General features: G+C 35.4%; 1 protein-coding gene across 1 annotated transcript in view; it reads right to left on the reverse strand.

Moving 5' to 3' along the window:
• Positions 1-9,370, reverse strand: part of SLC1A7 (solute carrier family 1 member 7) — a gene marked incomplete at its 5' end in the record, with an annotated part of 48,922 nt that extends 39,552 nt beyond the window's left edge. The window contains 2 exons of the mRNA XM_081322194.1: positions 7,845-7,924; positions 9,230-9,370. Coding sequence (XP_081178320.1) covers positions 7,845-7,924; positions 9,230-9,370 — 221 coding nt within the window. The remainder of the gene's footprint in view (positions 1-7,844; positions 7,925-9,229) is intronic.
• Positions 9,371-13,489: the final 4,119 nt, after the last annotated feature.

The raw sequence follows: 13,489 nt of genomic DNA on the forward strand, positions 1-13,489 counted from the left end.
GGGCTGACCATAAACCGATTCAACTCATGCCTCTCCAGCTTGTTCTGTTCCATCCCCCACCAGGAGCCATCTGGATATTCCTTTGAAATGGATGGATTATAGATGGACCTATCAGAGGGGATTAGAGTGATTAGAAAGACAATAATCCTGTCAAGAAGCAATGGTCCAGCATTACCAACCAGCAGTTGCTACCAGCATACATGCTGGTTTTCATTCATTCACCTCTTGATTATATTTTCATTGAATTTCTCTTCATAATTGCTTGCTATGTAAATACCTCTCCCAAATAAATTGATGCTTTCTTTGTTAAAACAATGTTAGCAGTATTAGATGTAGCCTGATTATGGGTTGGCAGAACCGAAATACCAGCTCCTGTGTTACAAAATAATTATCAGTTCAGCAATTGTCTCATAAATAAAACTGGATATTACAACACTGAACTATGTATTGATATTTAAGAACTTAATCCCTTTCTTATCCCAGCCTTGTTTCAACAAACAAAAGATGCTTGAAACCTTGAATCTAAAAAGTGAAAAAATAGAAACAAAATTAGAAAATGAACGAAACACTTTATAACTGACTAGACCAGGGGTCGGCAACCTCGGCTCTTTTATGACTCGTGGACTTCAACTCCCAGAATTCCTGAGCCAGCTGGCTCAGGAATTCTGGGAGTTGAAGTCCACGAGTCATAAAAGAGCCGAGGTTGCCGACCCCTGGACTAGACAATTCTACTCATTTTGGTTCTTGCTGCCATCAACTTCTAAATTCTATATTTTCAAAAATGAGAATTAATAATAATAATAATAATAATAATAATAATAATTTTATTTATATACCGCCCTTCTCCCGAAGGACTCAGGGCGGTGAACATTTTTGCTTTGTTTTCAAAGCAATCTTATAGGAGGTCTAATTAACATGGGAGGCTGTGCTGAAATAAATGCAGAAAGAAGTTTTAAAAAGCAATGGATTGTGAATGATGGTCTATAACTGGAATGTGGAGCCTGGAATAATGGTTTCTAGGCTTCTCATCCTGATCAGAGAAACCTCTTTAATCAGGCAGATGAAACGGTTTCTTAGGCACCAGGTTGGGTTGAGCCATGACAGATTTATAATCAACCATATTGGCTCAGTGGGTTAGGACGCTGAGCTTGTCAATCAGAAGGTTGGCAGTTTGGCGGGTTGAATCCCGAGTGCTTTGTGTTGTTGCGTTGTGAATGCTTTTATTTCTGTACACCGCTAAGATGCACAGTGTTGTGCTTGTTTTTAAAAAAAATCCAATGAATAAATAAACCAAAATCTTCATTCATCTCCACTAGCTACTTTGGGAAGAGTTGATCTGTTTTTAATTTTAAAAAACCAAATCACCTGTAGCTGCATTTAGTGTGGTATCTGCTTCCACTGCTTTATCCTCCCTTTACAACCACTATCTCAACATGCAATCAGAGAGATTGGGAAACGCATCTTGTAACACAGCTATTGCTATGGTATCATTATATCTTCAGAACATTTATATTCAAAGTAGTTCAGACTGTTACAGGAGTCAACACTGACTTGAAGGCACAAAATAAATAAAGTTATGGTGAAAAGAAGGCTAAACATTTCCTTTTTCTCACCAAATCACAGTTCCATGGATAGCTTCTTATCAAATATTTTTCTCTGAACTATTTTCTGCAATATGCAAATACACGAGTACTATATAATGTTTTGACTCATTTTTAATTGGGTTTTCTTAATCTAGTTTTAGGACTTGTTGGAGAACATATCACATTTTAGGTCATATTAATGCAGAAATATTGAAAATTCAAAAGTTCATAAAGTTTTAAGCATCACTGTATATAGTGGAAAACATGCAAGAAGCAAAAATGAAAATGCTACAACTACGGTAGAAGTTAATTCATGTACATATTTTAAGATTGTCGTTATTTTTAAGTCTGATAATGCATGAACATCTTTATGATTGTGCAATTGTGAATAGTAGGCTAAGCTGTTTCTCACAATTACAAAACTCCCACAGAATAAATACCTGGCAGATGATCTGTCACCAGTGCCAATCTCAATAAAGAAAAAAAGTTGTGAAATAGTGTAAAGCCATTCACAGAAATAAGAATTATAACAAAGTTACACTGGAACACAAATAACACAACTGTGCACCAAAATCACAATTTTTTAAAAAAATCATAGGATTTTATTGAAAAAAAAACACCCCAAGAGAAATTGGGAAGGGTATCATGTACTGGGGGGAGGGGTTGAGCCAAACCTGAAAAAGCCCTTCTTATATCAGATTCTGCATTAAACTTTGGGGAAATGTATCCTGGCCATGGCAATTTTTGAATATATGGCACTATGTTGGATTATAATGGTCTATTTCAGCATAATGTTGGTCTAGCTCAGATGATTATACAAGAGTTTTAGGACTTGGCTAGTCTAAGTCCTAAAATTCTGCACATAATAAGTGGAATTGGAAGATGCTATTAAATATGGACTTAAAATCTCTAAAGAAACTCATGTGTTTTTCCTGATGACCTGTAGAGCTGCTAATTTATTCAAGGCAGATTGTGCCTGGAATATCTTTTGTTTTTGTTTTAAATTTAAACATTTAAAAACAGCATAAATAACTACAAAAAGAAGAAAAGAAAAATAAATAAATAAATAAAATATAAAATATCAGTAAATAAACAAGAGATTTTCAATGGCCACAAAAACTAAAGTTCAGTATTTAGCTAATTTGATTGCATAGAACTGAGTGTGTTGTATCGTTTTACAGCAGGGTTCTTCAAACCTGGCCCTTTTATGACTTGTGGACTTCAACTCCCAGAATTCCTCAGCCAGGAACGCTAGCTGAGGAATTCTGGGAGTTGAAGTCCACAAGTCATAAAAGGGCCAGGTTTGAAGAACCCTATTTTACAGAATACTAAAAACTTCTGTACAATTCTGAACAAAATGTTAATATCATTATTATTTAGCACTATTCCAAAGATAAATGTACATATTATAATCATATAATAAAAACAAAGTAAAAACAGGAAAAAACAATAAAACATAATTAGAAAAATACCCAATTTCAATTTTGCTTATGTTGTACTCTTACTAATAATTGCATTCACCATGCTTATAAGCATTTAAAGTGGTTTTTTTTTCACTACAGTCCTTACAACAATTGTTTTTATATAAAAAATCCTATTCTACATTTCTACATTTGCCTTATTGTATGATGTATCATACATTGGGGAACCATTTTTGTTTAAATCTAATCCTCCCATAGTAACATTGTAATTGTTTCTTTATAATTTTGGGATCTACTTTATAATGCATTTTTTACTGTTCTGTCTCTGTGTCATATTTTAATAGCAATTTGTATATATGTCATAGTAGGAGACAAGTATTTCTAATTATAGTTCCTTCACATTTCTATTTTAAGAGCAAAGAAACACTTTCAATAAGCAACAACCTTTGAGAGGAATCAAAGGTAGATCATAACAAACAGAAAATCTTGTGTTCCTAATTTCAAATATCATTTATTAGCACTAAAACAACAAAACAGATAGCTGCAATAGACGTTTTATTCAGTAATAAAAATAAGAAAAGCAGAGAGTACTAAAACCAGTGCAGTAGAACAATCTTCATCCCAAAGTCTTTTAACAAATTATGGCTTTTGCCATCTCCTGCATGTCTATCATGGTAAAATAAAAAGTGATCTCTTTTCAACATTAATTCCAAAGGGAAATAAAGCCATTGCAACCCCTAGATGTGATCCTAAGGCATATGCCACCCTAGGAAGAGTTCAGAAAAATGACACATAAGAGGCAAAAGACCACTGAAATGCAGATGGCAGGTAGAGAGCAGTGTGTCAACGCTGCTAACATTGGATGTTTTTGCATTGACAACAGATGGAGATGCAACCATTTTCTTCTTTTTGCTTTTAGCGTTAGATGATGCTGGGGGGGAATGTGCATGAGAGTCTAGCTAGATATAATAATACTGAACCTAGTGTGAGAACCAAGGTTATTGAAATAAGAGATGATAAAGAATTGGTGGGCTGGGGAGCTGGACAGGAAGCTTGTGTTTCAAACTAAGTGGGGAATGTGATTTATGACTGTTAACTGGAGGAGGGAATTGTGCTTTGATACTATGTGCTCAGGGGAGGGGAACTTAGTTTTTACCTTCGATCATGTTAGTGCCAATGCTATGCTACTCAGATAAAGATTCTTTAAGGTAAACAATGCCTGGAAGTTCTTTGAAGAGTTTCATCTGTCGGAATCATGACACAGTGTTTTTCAAACTTGGGCATTTTAAATTGTATGGATTTCTAGAACTGGGGAATGCAAATTTATATATGCTAAAACACGTTAGTACAGGAGCCAGGGTAATATCTGTACAGTAACATCTGTCACTTAAACATGGCTTGTGGCTTTTTTTTAAATTGCTACAACTTTAGGAGCATGCTACTACAGGCAGATAAGGGACGCGGTGGCTCAGTGAGTTAGGACGCTGAGCTTGTCGATCAGAAGGTTGGCAGTTTGGTGGCCAACCTAGCAGTTCGAAAGCACGTAAAAATGCAAGTAGAAAAATAGGGACCACTATGGTGGGAAGGTAACAGCGTTCCGTGCGACTTTGGCGTCTAGTCATGCTGGCCACATGACCACAGAGACGTCCTCGGACAAGCGCTGGCTCTTCGGCTTTGAAACAGAGATGAGCACCGGCCCCTAGAGTTGGAAATGACTAGCACGCATGTGCAGGGGAACCTTTACCTTTACCTTTACCTTACTACAGGCAGAGTGAGTATGAAATATGAGCTAGGAGACAAGGAAGGATACTGTTTAGCATAGAAAGCCACCCAAATTCTAATGGAGTTGGGCAGCTTTTAAATCAAATGAATGAAGCAAGCAGGCAGGCAGGCAGGCAGACAGTATCTCCAAATTAAAGAAACACAAAGCCCAGGAGAGACTTGCTGGATTATACATCCCAACCAATGCAGAAGGAGAATGAAAAAAAAAATATGGCTGATTTCCTGAGGTTGCAGAGCAGCTAAACCTTTTTCTGCTAATGGTGTTCCAGCAGTGATTTGCAGATGACAAAAACAAAACAGATGTGATGTACGCACTTCATGCAGAAGATTTCCTTATATATGAATGCATGCATATGTGAATGAATACAGGTAGGCTTCAACTTACAACCATAATAGAGACCAAAACTTCCATTGCTAATCAAGACAGTTGTTAAGTGAATCATGTGATTGTTAAATAAATCTGGCTTTTCACATTGACCTTGCTTATTGGAAGCTGACTGGGAAGGTTACAAATGGTGATCACATGACCTTGGGACAGTTGCCAAGTGCCCAAAATTTGATCACATGACCATGCAGATGTGCAACAGTTGTAAGTGTGACAAATGGTCATAAGTCACTTTTTTCAGTGCCATAACTCTGAATGGTCACTAAATGAATGGTTGTAAGTCCTCAACCTTTCCAGCTGGGCGAACTGGTTGAGGCAACAGCAGGGTCGGGGTGGGGAGAGGGGATGGTTTTGTGTGTGCACGTTTGCTGTTTTCACAAATGCAGCTTCGCGCATGCACTCTCCCACCACTTCCGTGACCCAGTTCCGAACAGGCTGTGGCCCAGCCCTGGGCCACGGACCATGGAGTGGCAACCCCTGTGTGTATGCATTACACAGCATCTTTAGATAAATTCAATTCTGAAGGACTCTAGGGAGTGCAAAATAAAAATTTAAAAATTGGTATTCTGTAATAATACGTAAGAGTATGAGAAAGATGTCCCTTATTACCTCAGTCTGAGGACACTTTGAAAATAATATCTTACACTTGGTTACAAAAACTGTATGTATCTCTGCAGGGATGGGATTCCACAAAATAAGGACTTCTATTAAAATAACCTTTCATCTTGTCCAAGCTCCATGAATCTCAAGGAAGAAAGAGTATCAACAGGCTCTTCCTAGGCAATCTTAGTAGACTGACAGATTCCATTCCATTAATAGACAGACAATGCAAGGCATTGTCTGATACATTTCAGTGTTGTGCAATGTAGTCCTTTAAAAGTAACCATCAACACTCTTGACCTGGGCCCTAGGTAGATCTGGACGTGACTGGGGTGTGAGTGACTGTAAACCTGTTAGAAATCAGTAGGCTAATTCTATGTCAACTTATATTTTAAGCACCATTGTAACACTAATAAGAAATATACATTCAAACAATTTAATAATGGTTGGAACACAAGCCAATGCTTCTTGAGGATATTTGTAATGCCACCTGCCTCAAAAGAAATGGCAACAAGTCCTCCCTTGATCCAGCCTTGCTGAAAACCTGTTACCATCTCCAATCACTCATCTGCGTGAGGGTTCAACTACAGAGAGTCTTTATGAAGCAGATTATCTGCATCCATTTCAGTCTGGATTCAGAGATTCAGGGGTTAGATGCTGTCTGCTGATTGTGTGACTGCCTATCTTCTATTTAGATGTATTTCTGTATTAGTGTCGCTTGGTGTTTTTATATTTATAAAATATATTTTATATTTTTATATTTTATAGCCACCCAGAATAACTTTTCAGGCTGAGATGAACAACTTATATATTAATAAATAAATAAATAAATAAATAAATAAATAAATAAATAAATAAATAAATAAATAAATAAATATTTGATATTTTGCATAAACAGGGGTCATACCTTACTAAGTACATTTACTTATTTTTAAATCAAACAATTATCAAAAATTTTGAATTTTGTTTTAAATATAATAAAATCCTCATTTTAACTTCCTTCTACCCCTCAATGTCCTCTTCTGCTTTTCTCACCAACATTAAAACATGACGTTTCAGAGATGATCCAGTGTTATTGTTGGCAGGCTCCAGTTGTGGTATGCTGTTTTCTGACTTACTATACAGCAAATTAACTAAACCATAACTCAAATTAAACCTTTCCTGTTGTATTGTGTTGGAGCAAGTGATGAACCAGGATGATTTAGTTATCAAATTTGCATGCTATTTAAGTATATGAAGAACACTCAATTCCAAAACTGGTTTACATTTAAATAAATTAACCTTGATTCTAGTATTTCTTTTCATCATGCTAGCTTTTGGAATCTTTTACAGGAAAGGCACCTTAAAGAAAATCTGCAATATTAACCATTACCACATCCATCATTATAATACTGTAGCTGATACATATGACATCATAAACATGAACTTTGCAATTATAGAAATAGAATGTATTATTGTTTCTGTGCAGCCTTAAGTGCACAGAAGTATTTTTTCTGTAAAAATGTACACCATGCATGGAAAAACAGTGAAGGTTTCCCAGATTATTTTGCAGTATAAAAACAGGGTCATGAACTGTTGTAATATCTCTTATAAAAGGGACCAGAAGATTTTTGCCTTGCAACCTTTGACGCAGCATACATGATATAATATATATTTTTATCCTGGTTCCAATATAAGGGCTTATTTAAACTTTGATGCTCCATTTTTATACAATTCTTACATAGATTACATAGACATAATGTATATAAGTGTCTTGGAAGTTGCATGCAGCCAATGGGTTGTCCAGTACTGGAATAATAATACTAATCATATATGTTAATTGATATCTTTCAGCTCAAGAAATTGTAAATTTTATATATATATATATATATATATATATATATATATATATATATATATATATATATATATATATATATATATATATATATATATATATATAAATTATCTGGATTAAATAGGAAAACTAGTCACTGTTTCTGCCAAAATAATATTCATACAATGTTATTTTGAATTAATCATCTAAAAACTATACAAAAAACAGTTGGACTAATATGATATGGGCTAACCTACCTTGAAATAACCAGAGGCAGAATCAACATTTTCAACATTCTCATCAATAATTCTCCAGGAAATTGGAAATAACTAATTTCCTAAGGAAATAAGCAAATGGACAAATTGATTTTTTAAAAAAGCTTTGATATATACATTATTTTCTTCTTCATTTTCCTCTTCATTACAACAGCATAAGAAACAAAGAAACAGTGACGAGAAAATGAAAATGTATTAAGGGTATTAATAATTGGCTTGCTTTGAAATGGTGATTTTAATACTCCTTGGGTTCTCAGATGAACAATATGTTTAGTATAAAAACTATGAATCTAGGAAAGAATTTAGTTTAGCTATTGTTGGGGGGGGAGTACTAAATCCATTGACTACCAGACCTATCTGTCTATATCTCAGTTAAAACAAACTGAAACAATATAATTCATCAGAAGATATCAGAACCTTAAGGTACTCATAGTTTTGCTTATCAAAAACTCATCAGGGATTAATGAAGCAAGTGTGAAGTTCATAGTTTGGATGTTATAGAAGAGTCTCTCTTATGCTCCTAGTTTTCTTGGTGGTGGGACATGCCTCAGAAGCTGGTGAATAACATAAACTGTGAACATGTTCATAAGAGAGGCTCTGCTCATTCAGATATCTTGACCACATATCTTTTAAGCTTTTCTAAGTCAAAACCTGCAATATTCAATAAACCTCTCCTTGTATCCAGCTTTTCACAGTGCTAACCTCCCAAGTTATCTATTTCACATATCTGCTTGAATGCAACCAGATCAGAGCTATACCTGCTAAATAGATAGCAAACCAGAAGAATCTCCATGCTGTCATATTGCTTGCTTTCCTGATGTGTACTTACATATTTTGCCTTGCTAAACAATTCCCCTACAAAGTGAATGGATCCATGATGGATAATTGTGACTCTATTTTACTTACAATAGGGGAGACTAATTCATATTTCTCACCTTCAGCCAGCATCTTTGGGCCAACCATAGTACAACATTTTCTCTTTGTTGTTTTAAAAAGAGAAAATTCCTGTTATTTCTAAAATTAGGTAATAAACCACTTCTAGCTAGCTTGACCAGCATGAACTATGGAAGTGGGCAAGGTGGGAGGAAGCATAATCAGATGAATTCCTCAGGTTGTTCTAAAAGATACTTCCTAGAATAATTTCATTTGCTAACAAATCAATAATAATAATGGAGACCTTTCCCTACAAATTTATTAAGATCAACAAAACTGTTTCAAAGTAAATGGCTTGTGGAATGTAAGCATGTTATATATTAGAAAGGAACATACATTAGCTTCACTGGGAACAGTATATTTAGACATACTCCTGTTTTGTTTCATGAATCCTTTGTTCCTCCAATGATGCTATACCTGCTCAGGTCACTAACCTGCTGAGAAAGGCGCCTTGTCCGCAGAAAGAATCCAAGAAGACATCCCACCATGACAGATAACACTGAGAGAATGAGTAAACCATTCCTTTTGCAAACATCCTTGACCCGGCCTAGCATTGTTTTGAAAGTCACTGCCATGGTGTCCTTAGTGATCTCCGGAGGGGAATCTGCATCCCATAGACACAGAGATCTTTTCAGCCGGTCGCGTTAGAATAGCAGGCATAGATTAGATGAAATCATTTCTGGGACTGCTTAGCTGACATGCAAAGTCGCTCTCTGCCAGTAGCCACCAAGCATTTATTTCCAAATTAATTCTCACAATCCTATTAGTGACTACATCAATACGAACCTGAAGGAAGATTAAGAACTCTGGAAAATGAGAACAGAGTGGAGTGGTATTTTAGAAACCAGAGTGATCTTGGAGCAAAGTAGTGCCTAATATGAAAATAAAATAATTGTGCATTGTTCAGCTGTTATAAGCAGAGGATCCTTAATAATGATGGCATAGAGAAATACGATACATACAGTAGATAACTTCTGTTTTCATTCAAAGTGTAGGTGATTAGCACTAGTTAAGCACAAGATTAAACTTTAAGTAATGGTGGCTTACTTTTCACTACTATCAATACAAATAATCTGGAAATATTGGAAGCATATGGGAAAATGTCTTGTCCCTGTCAACATTTTTTTTTCAGGAAAAACTTTTTTTCCAGGTAATTGAACTACATGCAATTGTATGTTTTATAAGTGTATTATGTATAACTTGTTTTGGTCATAAATGTGTGTTTGAAATATGAAATTAAAAAATACAGTTTATTCAATTTACCAATGGCTTTAATTTTTGTTGCAAATGGAGCCTCAAGCGGTTAAATTTGTATCTCATTTTCATCTGCTAAGAAGGAAGCAGGCAGCCAAAAAATTGCAGCTGTAAACTAAGAAACCATTGACATTGTAGCAAAATGAAACATTTTCTCCTTCCATGTATCAAGTATAGAAAATGTTTTTTTTGAAAAAGATGTGGGATCAAGACTCAGAATACACGTTTTGCTACATTAAAAATTATTTAATGGCAGTCCTTTTTGAATCTCATGTGCTATCCTTCATCAGTTCAACACTTTTGAAGATTCACCTATATTGTCACAAAATGTTCTGCTCTGTTATGAATTGTATTATTTCTTGATTTTGATGTAATTCCAAATATATACTTATTTAAAAAAAAGCATCTTAGCTATTATACTTATTTAATTCAACGTTAGTGCCACCCAACTCAAGACGCAAATCCATACTTATTCCCAGGCAGTTCACAACATAAAAAAACACAACACAACACAAATAAACACAACACAACACAAATAAACGAAGGTATATAAAAATGCAGAAAACAAATTAAACAAATTATTTAATGGCAGTCCTTTTTGAATCTCATGTGCTATCCTTCATCAGTTCAACACTTTTGAAGATTCACCTATATTGTCACAAAATGTTCTGCTCTGTTATGAATTGTATTATTTCTTGATTTTGATGTAATTCCAAAAATAGACTTATTTTTTTTAAAAAAGCATCTTAGCTATTATACTTATTTAATTCAACGTTAGTGCCACCCAACTCAAGACGCAAATCCATACTTATTCCCAGGCAGTTCACAACATAAAAAACACAACACAAATAAACGAAGGTATATAAAAATGCAGAAAACAAATTAAACAAAATAGTAAACCAAGACATTTAACATCAAAACAGATACTGTACAACAGACATGTCAAACACAAGGCCCGGGGGCCAGATCCGGCCCGCGAAGTGATTTCATGCAGCCCATGAAGCCATCCTGGAAACAGTGAGGGAACAGCCCCCACTGCCTTGGCCCTGGCCCAGAGACCCTCCTCCTGCCAGAGACCCTCAGATCTGTCCCACTCCTGCCCAGGCCCCCATAGGCACCCTTGATGCGAACGATGTAGAGCTGGCCACGCCCACCCAGTAGGCCATATGCACTCTAGCCATGCCCACGCAGTAGGCCACACCCATCCAGGCCACACCCACCCAGCCCCCTGAGGGCAACTGCAGTGGTACAGGTTGCTACACAAATATAACAAATGCACAAACAACATCCACACCAATACTTCACGGGCATTTAATATAAAAAGTAATTATAAAAGAAAAACTAATATCTAAAAAAGATCCATTCAGTATCAACTTAGTATCAATATATCATTAATTCATTCCTTCAATATGTAATTGAATCTAGATATTTTTGTGAATGTTTCTAGTGTTTTTTGTGACATAGATATCTTGAATCTCTATTCATTTTATAGTGACAAGTAGATAAGCCACAAATGTATGATCAGTTCATGAATCACTCACATACATTTGTTTTGCCCCTTTTTATACAAGGAAAGGAAGAATTTGCAAGGATTATCAGCTATTAGGGCATTCCTTCTTTCTTTAGCAGCTATTTTTATTTATAAATATACAGAAAACTCTTCTAAAAATAACTATTTAGAAATTGTAAAAATATGTGGCCATCAAATGCTTTGCGAACTACAAAAATAATCCCATTTCTAAATATTCTTTAAGTAAAAGCAAAGGTTAGGGAGCTACAACTGAAAGCAGGAATGGCTATTGTACAAAATACCAGAAAACCCCAAGCATTATCATTTGTACTGAAGTGCTCATGAAAGTCATTTTAAAGATGATGGCTATGATCCAGCTATTATGCTTGTACTGATTATTTCTTTAATGATTATTTGGAAAGTTAACCAGCCAAAATAAGGGTAGGAGAAGAAATTGTAATGCTCAGTAAAAAAGCTCTATATTTAAATAAGCAGATAAAACCACAATAAACTGACCTGGGAAAAATAGCAGCATTTATTGAAATGTACATCTACAGATGTTAGAGCAGGTGGCAACAAGTAACAAGGCTGGTCTCAGAATGCTAAGCAGAGCTGAATTTAGTTGTTTTTTGGACAGGAAAATGCCAGGTGATCCTAGAACTGTAACTTTGACTAAGAAATAACAACAGCAGCCACAACTTGGGCACGAAAGCCAGCTGGGTGACTTTGGACCAGTCACTTTTTCTCAGCCCAACCCACCTCACAGGGTTGTTGTTGTGGAGAAAATAGGAAGAGATATTCATAAAGTGCATAAAAATGATAAAACAATGACAACCTGGTAAAAGGCAAAAGCAACCCATTTGTGGCTTGCTACCCAAAACCATCATGGATGTGACTATGTAATCAACATACCAAGGAGTTGTTTTTAGGGAGCCTTAATTTTTTATGCATGAATGTTGTTCTACATGCTACCTTCATCACAGATGTGGCGTAACCAGATCCTGAGTATATTTACTCAGTGAAAAGTTGCATTTTATTTAATACCCCCTTCTTCCAAAATACCTGTATAAAGCTGTAAACAAAGCCAAATAGCTTTTTGATAACTTACAAACAAAAAGCATGCATGTTTGATGGAAATTCCTTCCTTTGATCCTTCCATAGTATTATGGCCCAATTTGTTTGAGCAAACTAACAGATAACTCTTTCAAACTGTAGACTCCTCTCAGATATCCTGTCTCAACAGTTGCATTTATTATGGACAGAGACAGATGCATAGGAATGGCTGGATTTCTTTGCATTTTATAAAATTTACTGAATGCTACAAAATGACAAAAAGCACTATGATGTTAAGTACTGCAAAATTGAAACAAACTAAATTGCTACATCCCTATTTATTAACTGATGGTAGATTCTGCCCCAACGTGTTTGAAAGAAAATGTCACCAAATAATTTTTCAGTGCAACTCTTGGGGCAGCAAACACACATTTTTAAACATTCCCACACAAGGGATTTTCATATAATTCTTACATGAGTGAAGTGTGAATGCTCTTAAAAACACTCACTTATAGATCACCAAACAATTATACAGATGTCCAAAATATGCAAGACAACATTCAGTGAAATCAAAACCAAGAATATTTAAATGACTTTTACAGCAATGCTATTCAGACTATAACGTTCTCCTAAAAGTCCCAAAGATGCTTTTTCACTGGACTTTTTGTTTTTTCTTTGAAGACGTTTCGCTTTTCATCCAAGAAGCTTCTTCAGCTCTGATATCTGATAACAAGAGCTGAAGAAGGTTCTTGGATGAGAAGCGAAATGTCTTCAAGGAAAAACAAGAAAGTCCAGTTGCCTCGTGAAAAAGCTTCTTTGGGACAACCATGACCTGAATGACTAAGAATCTCGATAAACAATTTAAAAAAAAAGGGGG

This window comes from Vipera berus (genome assembly GCF_964194415.1).
Source record: "Vipera berus genome assembly, chromosome: 3".
In the NCBI taxonomy this organism is placed as follows: domain Eukaryota; kingdom Metazoa; phylum Chordata; class Lepidosauria; order Squamata; family Viperidae; genus Vipera; species Vipera berus.